This window comes from Sinohyriopsis cumingii, chromosome 4 (assembly GCF_028554795.1).
Source record: "Sinohyriopsis cumingii isolate HCF-2022 chromosome 4, ASM2855479v2, whole genome shotgun sequence".
NCBI lineage: Eukaryota > Metazoa > Mollusca > Bivalvia > Unionida > Unionidae > Sinohyriopsis > Sinohyriopsis cumingii.
The window spans coordinates 54,733,343-54,752,695 of NC_142964.1; the positions used below are offsets into that span (position 1 = coordinate 54,733,343).

General features: G+C 38.7%; 2 protein-coding genes across 4 annotated transcripts in view; one reads left to right on the top strand and one right to left on the bottom strand.

Moving 5' to 3' along the window:
- LOC149801193 (putative inhibitor of apoptosis) overlaps positions 1 to 15,726 on the top strand; it is a 39,068-nt gene extending 23,342 nt beyond the window's left edge. For 2 of the 3 annotated variants that reach the window (XM_089955230.1, XM_089955231.1), the window contains exons 6-10: positions 10,939 to 11,100; positions 11,714 to 11,913; positions 13,454 to 13,583; positions 14,752 to 14,943; positions 15,483 to 15,726. In XM_089955230.1, coding sequence (XP_089811356.1) covers positions 10,939 to 11,100; positions 11,714 to 11,913; positions 13,454 to 13,583; positions 14,752 to 14,943; positions 15,483 to 15,685 — 887 coding nt within the window. In that variant the 3' untranslated portion in view covers positions 15,686 to 15,726. The remainder of the gene's footprint in view (positions 1 to 10,938; positions 11,101 to 11,713; positions 11,914 to 13,453; positions 13,584 to 14,751; positions 14,944 to 15,482) is intronic. The other variant, XM_089955232.1, reaches the window with a different exon arrangement.
- LOC149801194 (uncharacterized) lies at positions 3,211 to 8,383 on the bottom strand. Its single transcript, XM_089954425.1, has 3 exons — positions 7,930 to 8,383; positions 3,752 to 7,134; positions 3,211 to 3,215 (listed from the first exon to the last, which is right to left on the bottom strand). The coding sequence occupies exons 2-3, from the start codon at positions 6,234 to 6,236 to the stop codon at positions 3,211 to 3,213; spliced, it is 2,490 nt and encodes an 829-aa protein (XP_089810551.1). The 5' UTR covers positions 6,237 to 7,134; positions 7,930 to 8,383.
- Positions 15,727 to 19,353: the final 3,627 nt, after the last annotated feature.

Sequence of the window (19,353 nt, forward strand, 5' to 3'; positions counted from 1 at the left end):
CCTACAGTTAAATCAAAAGAAATACAAAGATGAAATTTAAACAATAACAATTTAATAAATGAAATTTAAAAGAATTTAAAGTAATCAATGTCTCTCTTTCACCCAATGATCCCTTTGATCATCATTTGAGTTCACAGTGTGAGGAGATTTTTCCCTTCTTGAGTGCTACTCATCTAAATCTCTTCGTTCCCTTGTCTTTCTCTCCTTTCGTGATCTCCACTTCCGCTTCCTCTTCTATTATCCTTGTTCCTTGCCGTTATCTTGACTTCCGGTTCCTCTTCTAGTATCCGGAACCCTTGACGGTATCCCTTGAGGTCACCCGAAATTCACTCGGTATCTCTCACCGTCACCCGAAATTCTCTGAACTTCTTTCGTCCCCCGAAATTCTCTGAAATTCTTTCGTCCCCCGAAAGCTTCCTGTTGAAAGGTATAATGCATTAGCATAGGGTTATAAAAATCTTCCCTCACACTACGTCACTGAACTGAACCATCAGTTTAAGGCGGGACATTTGGGTCGCGCATGCGCACACATCGAAATTCCCATACACTTCCGCCGCTTACAAAAATGGCGCCATAACACAATCACACAAAGGATTCAAATATCTACATACTGAGCCCTATCAGTATATACATACAAAATATTTCAAATATGATTGTACTAAAATATTACTACGATTAGTAATATGACTATCTATATATTTATATATATTTATATATTTCCTACACAAGCGTACCAAATCCACAATATTCACATTCAAATGGTGATAAACGGCAATCCGTTACTCAATGACAAAATCTATCATTACGTAAACAAATTTCTTGTCTACCAAAATATAACTACGCAAAGAAATATTAATTCTTATAGCGGCTAGCGAGCAATACAATTCTTCACAAATACAAATCGTCCTTTCAAAAGGGCGTAAACGTAATAATCCACGAAATAATATGCACACATATTACTAGCGAAAGAAGAGAACATTTTCGCCTCACAAAATAAGGTGTACATAGTAACATTATGAATAATGATGCAACGAATCAACATCGTAATCAATCGTAAACAAAAGTACTAGCTAAAGTCATGAAAAAAATGCAAAATATTAAGGTCATAATTAACTATTCATACTTCAATACAAGTAAAATGTATACATACGACAAATTCTCTTCAATTAACAGCAGTCGTATCAAGCAGAATCAACGTAACATCAAACTTACCTGATCGAAGCTATTTCATGAATTTCCTAAATTCCGCCAATTTTTACGAATGGCTAACGGAGTGTGTGTCACTGCGACTCTTAAACACCAACTGACGAATTTCAGGCTTGTACAAGTCTTATTCCAGCTTCTCGAATCAAGTCCCACCTACAACGCATCCCGATTGGATGGCGACGGACTCTGGTCATTTGATCGAACTGTCAATCATAAAAATGTCAGTCTGTGTGTCCCCATGTACTGTCCAGCCTACCATTGTCGGCTTCCGGCTCTTTGAAGTTGTCTACGTCACGTGTTCCCATGTACAAAGATTCCCGCCAGATTTCCACTCAAGAGCTCAAACAAAGACTGGGTTACGTAAGAGGATTAGCCAACTTAGGCACTTGGAAAAACAAAGCTTACCTGGCTCCACTTACAGACTTATAAATACATGTATAATACAAGGGGTTGGGGTAAAACATCACATCCCCCCACGCTTGAGAATAAAATCAGGATTTTATTCACTCAAACTAAAAAAGCAAAAGTGTTACACGATATAAAGAACAAAATCAGCAAAATGAACTAAATGCTAAACTGAGTATGAACACGAAAATATAACAAATGATCTATATCATTTCGGCGCTTCTACTCATGAAATCTGCGCCTACGTTTTCAGATCCTTTCACGTATCTGATCTGCATCTGGTACTGCTGTAAAAACAGCGACCATCGCATCAATCGACCATTGGACAACTTTGCCTGCGCCAGATAGGCGAGTGGTTGGTGGTCGGTCTCCAATATGAACTTACGTCCATATAGGTATCGCTCGAACCGTGATATGCCGAACACGATTCCGAGACATTCCCTCTCCGATACTGAGTAATTCTTCTCGGCAGCAGACAACTTCCGGCTGCCGTATGCGACAGGAAAAAGCGTCTTGTCATGCTCCTGGAGCAGTACTGCTCCCAGTCCCGTGTCGCATGCATCGGTGCGCAGAACGAATTCTTTATCCAAGTCCGGTAGACGAACAACTGCGTCGGATGTAAGTCTATCTTTTAGCGTTTGGAATGCGTGCTCACACGCATCTGTCCAAACGAACTTACTCGGGGTCCGTTTCTTGGTTAGGTCAGACAACGGGCCCGCAATCGCGCTGAAATTAGCGACATACCTCCGGTAATATCCGGCCAGTCCCAGGAATGACCTCACTTCCGTTTTCGTGGTGGGGCGTGCGGCGTTTCTCAACTGCTCCACCTTCGACTTCTCTGGAGACAGCGTGCCTTGGCTCAGGGTATGTCCTAAATAGTCTAATGTCCTGAAACCAAGGTGACATTTGGAAGGGCGGGCTGTCAAGCCCTCCTGACGTAGCCGCTCCAAAACGTCAGCTAACAGAGCGAGGTGTTCACCCCATGTCTCTGTAGCTAACAAGAGGTCATCCATGAAGTTGTGGACACCCCTATCGCGCAAGGGCTCCAACAACTTCCGCATCATTCTGGTAAAGACGCTGGGCGCGTTTTGTACCCCGAACGGCATCACCAACCATTGGTATGTCCCGTCGGGAGTAGCAAAAGCAAGCTTCGGTCGGTCTTCTTTCCTTACCGGAATTTGCCAATACCCCTTGGACAAATCCAGTTTGGAAAAATATTTCGCTTTCGAGACCGAAGCGAAGATATGTTCGGGGTCAGGTAGCATTTCAACTTGAAATTCTGTCACCTGATTCAGCTTCCGGTAGTCGACGCAGAACCGATGGGTGCCGTCCTTCTTCTGCACTAAGACTACTGGTGAGCTGTACGGAGAGTCGGCAGGTTCGATTACTCCCAGAGCAATCATCTGCTCGATTTCTTCCCTTACAACTTGTCGTTTCGCGTGGGGCAAGGGGTAGGGTTTACGCTGAACTGGTCGGTCGTCCACCATCTTTAACCCGAACTCGACAAGCGTCGTCCTCCCGGGTTTTTCTGTTAGCACGTCGGAATATCCGGCCAGCAAGGTCTCTATCTCGTTCCGCTGCCCTTCAGTTAACATGGGGTCACACTCCACGTCCGACGGAGTCTCGGCCCTCGTTAATGGACAGCTCGGGACAGTGTTAGCACCTTCCGTATCGCCTTCGATATCCTCGGTGACTATCGCTGCGACAACAAAATCGCTGGCGGTCTCCCTTTCCCGGTACCTCTTGAGCAAATTGGCATGGTACAATTTCTCTTTCGTCGGTAGCTGTATCCGGTAGGTTTGACCTCCGACCTTCTTGGTGACGACGTATGGACCCCTCCAGGAAACTTGCAACTTGTTGTGTTCCTGGGGTAACAACAACAACACTTTGTCCCCTACCTCAAACTGACGTGGTTTTGCGCGCTTATTGTAATTTTTCGCCTGTTGCGCCCTAGCTCGTTTGAGATTTTCTTGCGCGAGAGAACAAACCTCTTCCAGTTTGTTGCGCAAGTCCGCGACGTACTGGTAGGTAGTGCGTACTTCCTCTACAGCGTGGTCGTCTGTCCACAGCTGTCTCAGTACGGCGATTGGGCCGCGTACGGTTCTCCCGTACAAGAGTTCAAAGGGAGAGAACCCCAAACTCGCTTGCGGTACTTCCCGGTATGCAAAAAGCATGGCCGGAATATACCGGTCCCAATCCTTGGGGCGGCCTTCGCACAATTTCTTGAGCGTGTTTTTCAAGGTCCCATTAAACCGTTCGACCAATCCGTTACATTGGGGGTGATACGGTGTAGTCGTGAGGTGTTTAATCGACATGAGACGATTCACCTCCGCCATCACACGACTCATAAATTGTGTTCCTTGATCGGTCAAGATCTCGTCGGGCACTCCGACTCTTGACCAGATCGCAAACAGAGCTTCCGCGACGGTTTCCGTGTCAATGTTACGCAACGCAACGGCCTCCGGATAGCGTGTAGCATAATCGACAACCGTTAAAATATATCGATTTCCGTGCGCAGACGCGGGTTTTATCGGTCCGATTAAATCCATGGCAACACGTCTAAATGGTTCATCGATAAGGGGCGTACTCCCCAAAGGGATGGGTCGCTGATCCGTTTTCGGTGCCATCCTCTGGCATTTGTCACAGGAGAGACAGAACCGTTTTACGTCTCCCTGGACCCCTGGCCAGTAAAACTCTTTTACAAGACGGTCGCGCGTCTTAGCAATTCCCATGTGTCCACCCATGAGACTCTCGTGTGCAAGTTTCAGTACTTCGCAACGCTTTTCCTTTGGCACGACGACTTGCTTGAAGTGTTCGTTGTGTTTCCTGGCGTGGCGATACAAGATTCCCTTCTTGTAGACAAACTTCACCGCGCCGTTCGGAGTTTCCCTTTCTGTTCCCGCTTCTGCGTGTTTGTGCAACTGCGCCAGAGTTGCGTCCTCCTGTTGCAGCTTCCTTAACTCCGCTGGAATAACATTACTAACCGGTGTCGATGTAACTTGGATTGGCTTTTGTTTCGGCTGTCGACTCATGGCCCTGGTTTCAACAGCACTCACTGGCATAGGTGTGCAGGTTTCGGGGTTCGGCTGGGGTAACACATAACGGCAACCCAATATGACGTCATGTGATAGCCCCTCCAAGCAAGCAGCTTCAATTTTCCCCTTCACGTATGGTGAATCGAGGTCAATGACAGCTACTGGTAATGAGTCACGCGCGCAGTTCGCGTACTGAACTTCTATTACCTCCCCTGTATAGTCCTCCGGCTTGACATATTTCTTGTCGACAAGCGCGGGGACGCTGCACCCAGTGTCATACAAGATGGTGGCGCCTTCACCATTGACAGTTGCGGCCGCAAGGTTGGCTGGGTTGCGACTCGCTTCCGGCACACATTCCTTCTTAGCTACGACATTCACCTGGGTCTGCCTGCCCTTGGGACAGTCCCTGGCAAAATGCCCCAGGCGCTTGCAATTAAAACATGTCGGCGGCCCTCGCCGACTTGCAAGTCCTGGTTTCGTGGGTGAGGCCTGTCCAGGTCGATAGGCGGCAGCCCTACCTGTAGGTGCCCCTCCGACCTTCCCGTCGCCCTGACGGTTACGGACAGCCGGCTCAACCTCCCCCATACGACGCGACTCAGAGGGTCGGGGTCGGTCAGCAACCCCGGAACCTCCACTCTTCGAGTGCGCCTGCTCGTATCGCTCCGCCATGTTAGCGATCTCTTCGAGCGTCCGGTGTTCTCTTTCTGCTAAGAAAACTGTCAACTCGCGACGGTAAGTACCCAGGACATGTTCCTTGAGTATTACCTCGCGTAGCCCTTCGTACGTGCGTTCGACTTCGGCCATTTTCATCCACTTCTCAAATAAACCTCGAACACGGTTGTGGAATTGAGAGTGGGTCTCTGTTACCTTTTTCACCGAGTCCCGGAAAAGTTTCCGGTAAGTCTCGGCGGTCAGCCGATAATGGCAGAGAAGCGCCTTCTTGAGGGCAGTGTAGTCATCAGCCTCTTCTGCAGTTAAGCCGTGGTAGACTTCCCGAGCTGCACCTTGCAAAAAGGCTGATACATTAATGGCCCAGTGCTGTTCAGGGACCTGATGAGCGCGTGCGAGTTTCTCAAACTGGACGAGAAAATCGTCAATAGCCTCCTCCCTATCATTGAAGCGTGACATGTTGATCTGGACTATCCGGTGGTCGATGAAAGGTCGGCCGGTTGTTCCAGAGCTTGTACTGGCGTCGTCCCGTCCGTTGGTCCTAGCTTCAACTCTGACCTTTTCCATCTCCAGAGTGTGAGCGAGTCTGGCTAGCTCCAGCTGTTTCTGGGCGTCTCGGTCCGCTGCTATCTTGGCTAACTCTTGGTCCGCTGCTATCTTGGCTAGTTCTCTCTGGGCTTCTCGGTCCGCTGCTATCTTGGCTAGTTCTCTCTGGGCTTCTCGGTCCGCGGCTATCTTGGCTAACTCTTGGTCCGCTGCTATCTTGGCTAGTTCTCTCTGGGCTTCTCTTTCCGCTGCTTTTTCGGCCTTCCATTCCTTGATCCTTTCTTCTACAAAGGTTGCCAGGCGATCTCCCTCGTATCCAAGATCTTCCGACCCCATGGCGCGGTATTCCTTTATCATTTGTCGTTCGGTAGCCATTATACTAATGTAAAGTGATACCTTGTCTCAAAATTCAAACAATATACAGATATTTGTAATACCAGTTTAAATACTTACCTGTCGACAACAACTAGTTTCGTTCAGGTAAGATATTTGTTCGATATCTGCTTCACACGTACTGCTATGAATGGAAGATCTACAAAGCCTGCACATATGACAATAAAAATACAAGATGAGAAAATCACAAAATTTCAAATACAAAGAATGGAAAATATCTCACACTGTTCACTAATACTTCTACCAATAACTTTAAGTCCCAAAATAATATATATGTCTAATTCATATCCCGGACGAAGCGCCCACTGTGGGGGTGTAGTGGTTGTCTAGGGGTGGGGTTCTTCTTATAGACTTTAACGAATTATGAGAAGTTCCCCTGGTCCTTATTCAGAAGGTTAATTCTGGACACTATATTATTTATTGACTAAATATATTTATGGCTACGAGCCCCCAGTCAGCAATGCCTACAGTTAAATCAAAAGAAATACAAAGATGAAATTTAAACAATAACAATTTAATAAATGAAATTTAAAAGAATTTAAAGTAATCAATGTCTCTCTTTCACCCAATGATCCCTTTGATCATCATTTGAGTTCACAGTGTGAGGAGATTTTTCCCTTCTTGAGTGCTACTCATCTAAATCTCTTCGTTCCCTTGTCTTTCTCTCCTTTCGTGATCTCCACTTCCGCTTCCTCTTCTATTATCCTTGTTCCTTGCCGTTATCTTGACTTCCGGTTCCTCTTCTAGTATCCGGAACCCTTGACGGTATCCCTTGAGGTCACCCGAAATTCACTCGGTATCTCTCACCGTCACCCGAAATTCTCTGAACTTCTTTCGTCCCCCGAAATTCTCTGAAATTCTTTCGTCCCCCGAAAGCTTCCTGTTGAAAGGTATAATGCATTAGCATAGGGTTATAAAAATCTTCCCTCACACTACGTCACTGAACTGAACCATCAGTTTAAGGCGGGACATTTGGGTCGCGCATGCGCACACATCGAAATTCCCATACACTTCCGCCGCTTACAAAAATGGCGCCATAACACAATCACACAAAGGATTCAAATATCTACATACTGAGCCCTATCAGTATATACATACAAAATATTTCAAATATGATTGTACTAAAATATTACTACGATTAGTAATATGACTATCTATATATTTATATATATTTATATATTTCCTACACAAGCGTACCAAATCCACAATATTCACATTCAAATGGTGATAAACGGCAATCCGTTACTCAATGACAAAATCTATCATTACGTAAACAAATTTCTTGTCTACCAAAATATAACTACGCAAAGAAATATTAATTCTTATAGCGGCTAGCGAGCAATACAATTCTTCACAAATACAAATCGTCCTTTCAAAAGGGCGTAAACGTAATAATCCACGAAATAATATGCACACATATTACTAGCGAAAGAAGAGAACATTTTCGCCTCACAAAATAAGGTGTACATAGTAACATTATGAATAATGATGCAACGAATCAACATCGTAATCAATCGTAAACAAAAGTACTAGCTAAAGTCATGAAAAAAATGCAAAATATTAAGGTCATAATTAACTATTCATACTTCAATACAAGTAAAATGTATACATACGACAAATTCTCTTCAATTAACAGCAGTCGTATCAAGCAGAATCAACGTAACATCAAACTTACCTGATCGAAGCTATTTCATGAATTTCCTAAATTCCGCCAATTTTTACGAATGGCTAACGGAGTGTGTGTCACTGCGACTCTTAAACACCAACTGACGAATTTCAGGCTTGTACAAGTCTTATTCCAGCTTCTCGAATCAAGTCCCACCTACAACGCATCCCGATTGGATGGCGACGGACTCTGGTCATTTGATCGAACTGTCAATCATAAAAATGTCAGTCTGTGTGTCCCCATGTACTGTCCAGCCTACCATTGTCGGCTTCCGGCTCTTTGAAGTTGTCTACGTCACGTGTTCCCATGTACAAAGATTCCCGCCAGATTTCCACTCAAGAGCTCAAACAAAGACTGGGTTACGTAAGAGGATTAGCCAACTTAGGCACTTGGAAAAACAAAGCTTACCTGGCTCCACTTACAGACTTATAAATACATGTATAATACAAGGGGTTGGGGTAAAACATCACACCAGATGACAACCAATCTACTTTACTCGAAAGGCGAGAATTTTTTTTAAGAATTATTCTGGAGGGTAGTTTTTGCAACTTAGTAATTTTATCGGTTTGAGCAATACTGCAATGACTCTAAATGGTATATCCATATTCTAAAACTGGCATTATGTAGATATTGTAATTTGTTACCTACTTCGTAATGAGATATTAAACTTATTCAGTGGGAGAAAAATTCACATCGACACATTGTTATGCAGGAACTACTTTTCTTTTTCAGTTAAGGAAATATATACGCCTACTGTATGTCCTTATGTATGCTATGCAAAACTTATATTCCCAATTAAGGTGTAATTTCTCTCTCTCTCACCACCAGCAGCACCGTCACCACCATTACCACCAACAACATCCCCCTCTCTTTCTCTCTCTCCATCATGATGAAAAGAGCATTAAAAAAATGTAAGACTACAATTATCTAAGCAAACAGGAGTTACCATAAAAATGCTGGAATCGAAATCCAAACGACATGTAGGTTTCTATTATTAACTTGTGTTAACTAGTTTTGCAAATGAATCATGCTGATCATCAGTGACTGCATTTCATAACTTGTTTCTCTCAACATTCAATAACTCTGATGCAGTACCTGTTACACCCTATGACAAATGGGAATCGATTTTGGGAGAAACTCTTGATTAAAACTAATACTAAAATTGGTTTAATTTTAATTTTAGAGTTTAAATCTTATACACACATAAAAATGTTTGACAACAATGGAGAAAACGGGGATAGATGAGGATTCCTTGCAAACCGAAATTAAGTAATTATAGCAATATAGGTCCAGCGTCTGTTACCGAACCAGTGCAGGCTTAACAGGGTAAAAGTTCATGTTTCAATGCAGAACGATTTTTTTAAAAAAGTAATGAAAATACTAATAGAAAACTCACATAAATTTGAATTCTTTGTTTGTAACTTTCCAAAGTGTGATAGATACCCAAATAGTATTTCAATTTGCAATCAACACTTGTCTATCACCAATGATAGGTCCCTGCCCTAAATTATTTTAATTTTCGGAACTTCTTGTGGTATTGCAGCCGTTGACCGTATTGATTGTCACAAAATACCTCTTTTCAGGTATTTTGGTCAAGAACAGTCCCCAACATTTCACTCATGATTTGTTTTTACTTTAAAAAAATGACTAATTTCTTAAAGTTCCTCGCAATTAGCATGTCTGTTTGACGCATTATTTCATCCAGTTCAGACGAGTAAAGTTTGTCCTAGCTGTATCCTTGATAAATAGGAACATTCCAGTATCGTGAATGCTGTCATTGATCCACCTCTCTCCCTCTCTCTCTTTCATCATCTTTCATTAATAGTCACTATTATCATGTTGAAAAATGTTGCAGTACTTGCATTTTGTAGGGAGACGGCTATGTTAAGTTGTTAAAACTTGTGGCTGATTCCATTGTATCATATGAAACTAAAGTATGTTAAAACTAAAAAGAATGAATTTAGAATAGTTTAATACTTTCAATAAACATGGCCTTGATGTGCTTACATTACTTCTGTAAGTAGCCAATATACAAATAAGCTCCTTCTTCGATTGCGTATGTTTGTTTATATTGTTCGATATAACGATAGAGGCTTGCTGACTTCTTTATATAATCTTGTGCATACACATTCATTGCATTATCAATCCAGTATGTTTATTGCTTTTTGAGAGTGTAACCATATGCAAATTAGAAACTCCAAAAGAAAAAAATATATATTTCAGCATAGACTAATGCAGGGACAAGAATGGTGGTGGTTATTCAAAGTATTGATACATTTGTTGATAGAGTCTGTGGTCAGTGGATGGGGAAGAAACGTGCGAAGACAATGACAAAAGTTGACCAGTTCTGACAACCAGCATTACCCACAGTACTGTATCAAAATCTAAACTGTCATGAAGAGTTCTATGCATAATATGGGATTACTCAAATTCCTGACAAAACCAGACTGTAGCAAACACAGATCTTAACACATGGTACCTTACTATCCCTCTACCTCTGGAACTGACTTGTTTAGAAAAATAGTCATCTAATTCAGAACGAAACATAATCATTATTTCTCATGGTCACAAATTAACCGGCTTTGCTAAAATCGCTGTCAGATTCCTACTGCCTTAGTAACTTGAACTTATATATATATATATATATATATATATATATATATATATATATATATATATATATATATATATATATATATATAACCACTGGCATACTACAGATATGGGGAATGCAAAAACTCATCAAATTAAAATCTATGTAGAACTGATACACTCCAAAACTAGACAGCTCGAATCATTCTGTTTTGACTCCTTTTGATATTTTATTTTTGGTATTGATATATACAGATAATTTATTCAGAATTATTCACAGAGTAAACCTAAAACTGATTTCTTTTGATTTTGTTAAATTAAAGGTTGTAAAGTATAATAACCTATGGGAGCCATTGTTGCACAATTATCACGTATATCATGTGTTCTGTGTGCATCATGTGCACTGAATTTGGATGATTATTTCAGAGATCGTGAAAATTCAGCCACATCAACTTGGGATACTTTCTGTCAAAAAAGAATTTCCTCACTATGCCGTGCTTTCAACTCGAAAAAGATCGTTCAAAAGTTGGCCGAAATACATCCCAGTACAATCAAAAGATCTTGCTGAAGCCGGATTTTTCTATGAAGGTATTTTTGTTATTTTAAAATGATCTAATATTTTTACTCTCCAAGGCTTTCACTATTTCACGGTATCAGTTTTCATCTTTACATATTTTTTGAGTATAAATTTGCATAACATCTCTAGATGTTGATAGTTAAGGAAGTTAGATTTTATATAGGTCCTGCCGATTAATTGTATGCATATTAAAGTGCAATTTCATATATGAACCAATTGCATATGCATTTTTGACAATGATTGATGTAATTCCACACCGATAGTTCATCATTGTAACAATATAGTTTTTAAACTTTAACCTCAATTTGTGTTTGATATAAAATTGTCATCAAGTGCGTTATTTTTCTTTGCATGAAATACATTCTTTTCACCATCAAAAGCTAACATTTTGTAATTTACCTTAACCTTTAACTCATGTAGCAAACACCTGCGCTTTATTTCGCAAAGTCATTTATCAGTTAATTAACATATGTTCAAGTTTGCTATTCGACTACTCATTTTACATTCTGGAATGTGCTAATTTCTATTTATGAAGACAGTGATGGTTTAAGCTCCCTTTAGATTGTCATACGTATTTAAACAGACACTACAACTCACTTAAGATCTGGTTACAAACTAATTCAGGTGTCGGTGATACCGTAACATGTTACTACTGTGGTGGTGGTCTCCGCTACTGGAAATCAGATGATGAGCCATGGACTGAACATGCCAAGTGGTACCCAAGTTGCCCCCATCTTGTCCTCAACAAGGGAGATGAGTTTATCAAGGAAATCCAAGCTAGAGAGAGTATAGAATTTTCTCTGGGTACTTCATCGGGTAAAAATGTAAGTACCAAGGAATCCAGACATGTTAGGCACATGTGCAAAATTATTTGAACCATGCAAGACATAAAATACTTAAATACTCAGGGACCTACACAACTCACGTGATAGGTCTTGCACTCATGCGCGAGATCGACAAAATGTGTAGTAATGTAGACCCCTGCTTTTGTAAAATTTACTGTACAGGCTGGAGTCCATGTCAACAAGCTGTGTCACTCCCCCGACCTGCACTTAAAGTTAAGGTTGTCATGGTTGCAAACCTATAGGCAGTTTTCATGTTCAGCCTAACCTAATGTTAAAGCCTGTGTTTGGAACTGAATTAAGAAGTTGATTTCTGATCAATCTACTTTTGGTTTAAAAATTCTTAGGAAATAATAATCCCTCTTCCTGGGAAAATTCAAAATGCATCATAGAATGTTCAAGGGTCAGGTTTCTTCATACTACTTGTGAAATAAGCATAATAATACCGTGCATCTTAAAGGATCTAGAGGATTGCAAAGATAAATGCTTGCCATGCGTATATACATCCATCCATACATATAAAAAATTGAGGCATCGGTAAAAATAAAATGACACATCAAACTCAACTTTTCTGAAGTCGTAACATGTGGCATGGTCAGAATAAACTTAATTTATCATCGAAATCAGTGCATGCTATATTGAAGCGCTGTAATTCCGAGTTTTTATTTTGTATGAGAAATGATTCAACGTTGAAAAAAAATAAGAAAAGAACTATTCAGCTGTACATTAATTGTTATTTCTATTAACAGTAAAGTGTCAATTTTATTTCTGTCACACTCTTCATGTTTCTCTATAATTTTAGAGGTATTAGGGATCATACTGTAAAACATGGTATACCTACACATAATGTTTAGAATGGGTGTTGATGACATGTTACTCTACAGTTGATAAATTGAGAGTTCTTTCAACTTTACGGATGCTATTTTATATATTTCTTTGTGAGTCCAATCTTCATAGTCAAGGACATGGGTTAGTATTTTAAATTTTCCTTCACACTTTACTGTCCTGTCCATAACTTTAGAGCTATATGAGATAAAGGATAAAGGACTATCACAGGAAGTTGTGTTCTATACAATATTGATGGAGAGTTTGCACTCAGGGTATGGATGGGGCCTCTTTAGGTCTAAAGGTCAAGGTCAAGGTTATTGTGGCTGAAAGACAAAAGGATTTTGCTGAATAAGACTTGTTTTAGAGTTTGTTTCTTGACCAAAACATTTGTGGATGGCTTGCACTTAGGGTAGTAAGGAATCCTATAAATTAGGGGCGCACAACATACAGCTCGGCCCACTGACACGTTTTTGTGTGGCTCACGACCCGTGGGCCTTGTCCTTACTTTTACGCATATGGATTTATGTTTTGATTATAGATACAAAACTTTTGCAGTGCGGCCCGCGTAGTCCTAACCATGGTCGAATCTGGGTGCGTGTGTTTGAGTTGTGTGCCCCTGCTATTGATTCTGGGTTATATATATTTGTATTTTAGTTACAATACATAGTTTCAGGCTTTCTAATCTGTTTGTCAGGACATTGGAGTGGTCTCAAAACCAAAAGAGTCTGACCTAATGAATAGTCCTGCTGTCGCTGCTGTACGAGAATTTGTAGGCGATGAGACTGTAATCCGACAGGCAGTAGAGTACGTGATCAAATGGAACCGTACGTATTCTGATATATAGGATCATCCTATTTTACAGAGTTTACATACAGTTAAACATTGAGTCTCCGTATGCCGAGCATTCCCTCGTAGGACTTGTTCCGTGTACCCCGAAATATTTCCTTTCCAAACTCAGTCATCCAGATGATCGACTTATAGTCAGTTCAGATAATCCACGTTTTACTGTGCATGGTATTGGTTGCGTCCCTATTGAAGTGATCTCGATAAAACATGCCATAAACTAGATGATCAAGCAGTGAAAACAGACTTACAAGGCAGTTGTTAAGAGTGTATCAGGTAAAGAGGATACCAACCTGTCTCCTTTACTAACATACATGGATCGGTGTTATTGGCAACAATAAGGCGGAAGAGCTTTAAGTAAATACCTGTAAGAAGATATTAAATAATAATTCAATGCAGATATTATCAAATTAAAGTGGATACTGTTGATAGTGCAGTTTCATTTCCAAAGCTTGTATTGAAATAGCTGTAACGAAAGGATCCAACTCATATTGTCATGATTGTGCCTGCTGTACACGTGCTGACGACGATCAACACAATACAGATGTGTCTCCCTTGAATGTGTCTTGAATGGACTCTATTGTCTATTATTTTCACATAGCTATTATGAACATCCATTTTGTCCTGCAACTTGTCTACTATGGTCACATGCATGTTACAAACAAGTATCATTTTTTCAATAAATGCCTCTCACATTCATCTGTATTTTTGAACATTATGAAGACTTGTTTATTACAGAAACATGTTTATTGCGTACACCTGTCTAGTTTTATCATCTCATTTATTATATAAGTAAGATTTCAAATAGCTCGAGTTTAAATTTTAGTGTAACAAATTCACAAATATGTTAGACTGAAAATATATCACTGCGGTAGTGTCCAAAAATGTTGGATTTTTTTTTATTCCTTGTATGGATTGCTGTGTGATTCTACACTGTCACTGTAAAGACCTTCCCATCTTTACATAATTTACTTCTCTACTGGCTTATGAGTAGGAATAATGTTAAAGACAAAATGTATTTTGTCCCATTTTGAAAATTTTAATGCCCATTTCGTTCTAAGCTATATCTAAATAGAAAGATGTTATTGTTTTTTTTAGAAAATTTATTTTTTCATGTGCAAAAACTTAAACTGTTATGTCTTTCTTCAGACCCAAAGGATATCAAAGCTATAACAGCCCAGGACCTGATGAAAGTAGTTAATGCTATAGAGGATGGAAAAGCTTCAATTCCAGTGGGAGATGAGACTTGTGAACGTGCAGAAACCATCTTAACAACTGCACCTGGATCCATAAGAAAACCAACCACTGGAGTATCCAATACTATTTTGGAGAGAGATGAAGGTAATTAGGTATTCTTTTTGCAAGGAGTATCTGATAGATAAGAATAATGCAACATATTATCTACATGGTATATAAGGCATAGAACATATGTATATTTCATTGCATGCTATATAAGGCATAGACCATATGTATATTTCATTTTATCATCATACAAACTATCCATAGAAGAAATAATTTTGAAATTTATTTCCTGAGTATTTAAATTTTTTGCTCTTGGAATTTGAAATGTTCTGACTTTTTATCACGTTAATCGCATCAATATATATCTATTGTATACAAAGCATCACTGATAAACTATTCGCTTTCCCATCACATAGTCATAGACGCTTGTTATTGAAATGACAGGAAATGCACGTGCACTCTAAATAAAATAAACACTAAAATCTCTAAAGACTAGAGTTCTACAAGTCTTAAAGCTTCTATTGTCTGTAAATACACGTAATACTGTATCCACTCCACTTTATTGATGATACTATGGTGAAAGAGAAAGTCCAGAATTTTAGCATGACAGTGTTGTGTTTTGTTAATTCTTTCTACAGAGGACAGAGAGAAAATACAGATGGAAATAGAGCGATTGAATGAAGAGAGATTGTGTAAAATTTGCCTGAAAGCTACGACCTGTGTGATGTTTATGCCATGCGGACATTGTATGTCCTGCCCTCAGTGTGCCCCGGCTCTCAAGGAATGTCCGGAGTTGATCTGCAGGAAGAAAATCCATGGGGTGGTTCGAACAGATTTGTAGAGTAGAGATGTATCAATGAAATAAAATTGATTGCAAAGTAGTTATTTATTATTTATGTTTCCCTGATGATGTAAGGTACAATTCCATTCTTCCATATATTTGAATCCACATAGATACTTTTCATTTGCCATTATCATGGGTATAGATGTATAGCAACAGAACACACGTGATTGGGCAACAATGGATCCAGGTCAGCAAACCTTCTATATTGTTTTGGATTCTTTGCCTATATTTCCAACACATGTTCCATCACAATTCAAAAATAAATAAATAAAACACCATGAAATATCAGTAAAAAGAAGTTGAAAATTAATGTCAGTCTAATTGCAATTAGTAATATAATGGATGCCAAGCATTAAAAGCGTCCTGTTTATATATTGTTTCTACCACGTACTTGTTTTACAAATTATATCTCAAATCTCTTGAATCAACAGTGACAAAGATAACCATATTAACATAAAACTCAAAGTATATGAATATAAAAAATAGTTGGGATCTTTTTAAAATCACAAGTAAGTTTTAACAAATAATTAGTTATTATCTGTATGCCATTTGGTTTGCTCGTGGAGATTTTTGTTTATACAGATCGATTCTACTGATTTTATCCCTTTTTATTTTACTTCATTTTATTTATTTATTTATTATTTATTTATTGTGGATAAGTGTTAAGATACTCTTTGATCAGATTTAGGATAAACTTCAAAGGAAATGAATTTATGGATGACATAATTGTGGTAAATGTATTAAAAATATTATTTCATGTGATCGACCAGTTATGTAAATCAAATTAATAATCACAACTCTATTTCAAATATAACCGGGAATGCACAATCAGTCAAGTCGTCACCGGTTAACTGCAGATACTTCTCTCTTTTTCTCTATCCAATCGTCTTCATCACAAATCATCTCCTTGTCAACAGTGAGCGGGTCAATGTAGAGAAAATGTTTTGCATGTCTCAGAAGAAGAAGAAAAAGTTTATTTAACATCCCTCACCAGGCTGATATCTGCCTAATGGACAAGATACAAAGCAGCTGGCCAAGAAATCCTTGTCTGTAGAATGATTTCTAGAAATGTTTCTTGCAATACTGTTCATTGAATATGTTTTGAAAATAATTATTGCAGTATATCTCTTTTGTTTTCGGTATCTCCATCCATATTTGATGACTTGTGGAATATTAAAAGGTTTTAATGCCAGGATGCTTTGTGTCAAAATTGAGAAGCATACTTTGAGATAAAGTAGTATGGACGTAGGTAATATAAACCAGTCTATTCTTTCGTTTTAAATTTGTCTTGTAGGTACATGAGAACAGTAAAATACAAAACTGAAAATCACATGTTCAAAAAAAAACACACACAAAAAAGAAAATATCTCAGACCAAGACGGGTCATTTGTGTGTTTGAAAATTCCGTTTAGAGTTAAAAGAATGTTCGAAATTAATCAAGCTGGAACATCAATAGCCCTGCTCAACTTTTTCGTTGGGGGGGGGGGCGGGGTAATTAAAACTCATTTATAGTACTAGACTACCTAAACTAAAGTACACGTAAATGCAGAGTCTTCTGCTAGGATTTGGTTTTTGGCTCCTCGACAAGTTAATCGGTGATTAATTTCATTCGAAAGTGCATTGATTGACAGATCAATTAATTATGGCTAACGTTGATCAATAGAGTATGTTCTGTACCATTAGCAATGCTGCAAAAATTGTTTTAGAGTCTCACATAGTTACAGGTACAATATAATTATTCTAAAAATAAATATTGTATTATAGTCTGTAAAACTGTTCGATTCAAATGCGGTTGTAGAGAACATATACCACTGCATTCCGTGTTAATGTGTCTCCCTCTATATTTCAATATATATCGCAGAGAATAAAAAATTAGAAACGATCAAAAATACACGGTACAAATGTACTTTTAAAAATCATCAAACCCGATTTTTATATATATATCTTGCAGCCCTACAAATAGAATATTAGAATGTTATTGTCGCTTCAAGACAACCTATGTAATATATTAGAGTGCACGTAAATTCTGTCTTTTTAAAGCCAGAAGTGTGCAGTGCGACTCGGGGTAAGAAAATTCTCTTTTTGTTTTGTTTTTGTTTCTGTATAAATTGGGAACCATTTTACTGTCTACAGACGACTATAATATAAAGAGCGGATCCAATTAAAACTGCAGTCGAAATATTTCTTTTTCAGTTACAAAAGGGTTTAAAACAAAGCATGCAAACAAAGAAAAGAAGTAATGATTTTGTGCAACTGACGCATAAGGGTCATGTAACACAAATGTGTACATAATACATTCACCGAAAAGTTACATACAGAAAGGAAACTGGCATGGAAACAAAAGAAATAAGCTTCATTTTGCAGCAATTGAGAATATGTACATAAAACGCGGAGCCCACACTACACTATAAAAATTGTCTCCCCTATGAGGATGATAAGGGGTGAGGTTTTGATATAATTACTCCAAGGTGAAGAAATCCAAAGACAATGAAGTGGGCAGAAGACTGTGTTTCAACGTAGACACTTTTTCAGTGTTACGATTCTATGATCATAAACAAAAGAACTCAAAGAAGCTAAACCAACAAGTTTTGTATAACTTAACAAACAATTTAACTATCAATGCTACAAATGAAAATGTGGGATGAACTTAAAGTCTTATTAAGTGAATCCAAAATAACCCTGAAAAAGTAATATTAAAGTCCAAAAGAATGAAATTTTCCATATACATTTCAAAACTAAAAATTTACTGATCCAACAAGAATCGTGACGTTGTCAAAATGGCGATGTCCATAACTCCTATTAATTCACGACATTTCCAAAAAATATTATAGTCCAATGAGCATTTTCTGTTTCCACTGAATAATCCAAACAAATATTTTTTCCTCTCAAATAATATCTAAATGCAACATCAAATATGTCTGCAGACTTGATATTACAACAAGAACACAAGAAATATGAATGAATTCAAAATAGGAAAGAAATATGGTTGATCACTTCTCTCCTTTTATACACATTCAAGAGTCAATTACGAAAATATGTCGCAATACAACCCACGTGACAGATCTTACTGCTCAATCTGATTTTTCAAAATACCTGTTTATGTGACCTAACTCATCTAAGAGGAATTAACTTAATTCTTCTAAGATACCACCTGACCAACCTGTCGTATGGGTAAAAGACCAAAACTCGTCAACATATTTACTAATAATTACATTATTATTAACTGTCAAGACGTACGTAAACACATATTGATAGAGCCTATGCAATTTTGCGACCTTTAATATCTTAAAATATGCCCTATACACGTACGCCAAAATTCAGCAAAAGATAATCAGTACAATTTACATTCATGAATAAAACTTACAAAAATTAGATAAAGTCATGTATCAAGAGTTACCAAAAAATACATATACATAAGAATATATACTATTACAGAATATATTGTTCTGTCGTAAAATTCAAAACGTTTCAAAACCAATTAAAGCTCCATATTTTATTTTATTTCTTTTATTTAGAAAGTATCAGAGAAACTGGCACAAAACAAATATAGTGATGTGAACAGTTGTTAGATTGTGCAAGAGGCAAAGTACACCATTGGTGCAGTTCCAATGACATGCTTTGCTGAACACGACGAAGCCCTCAGCATCTTTCGTTATGAGGCAACG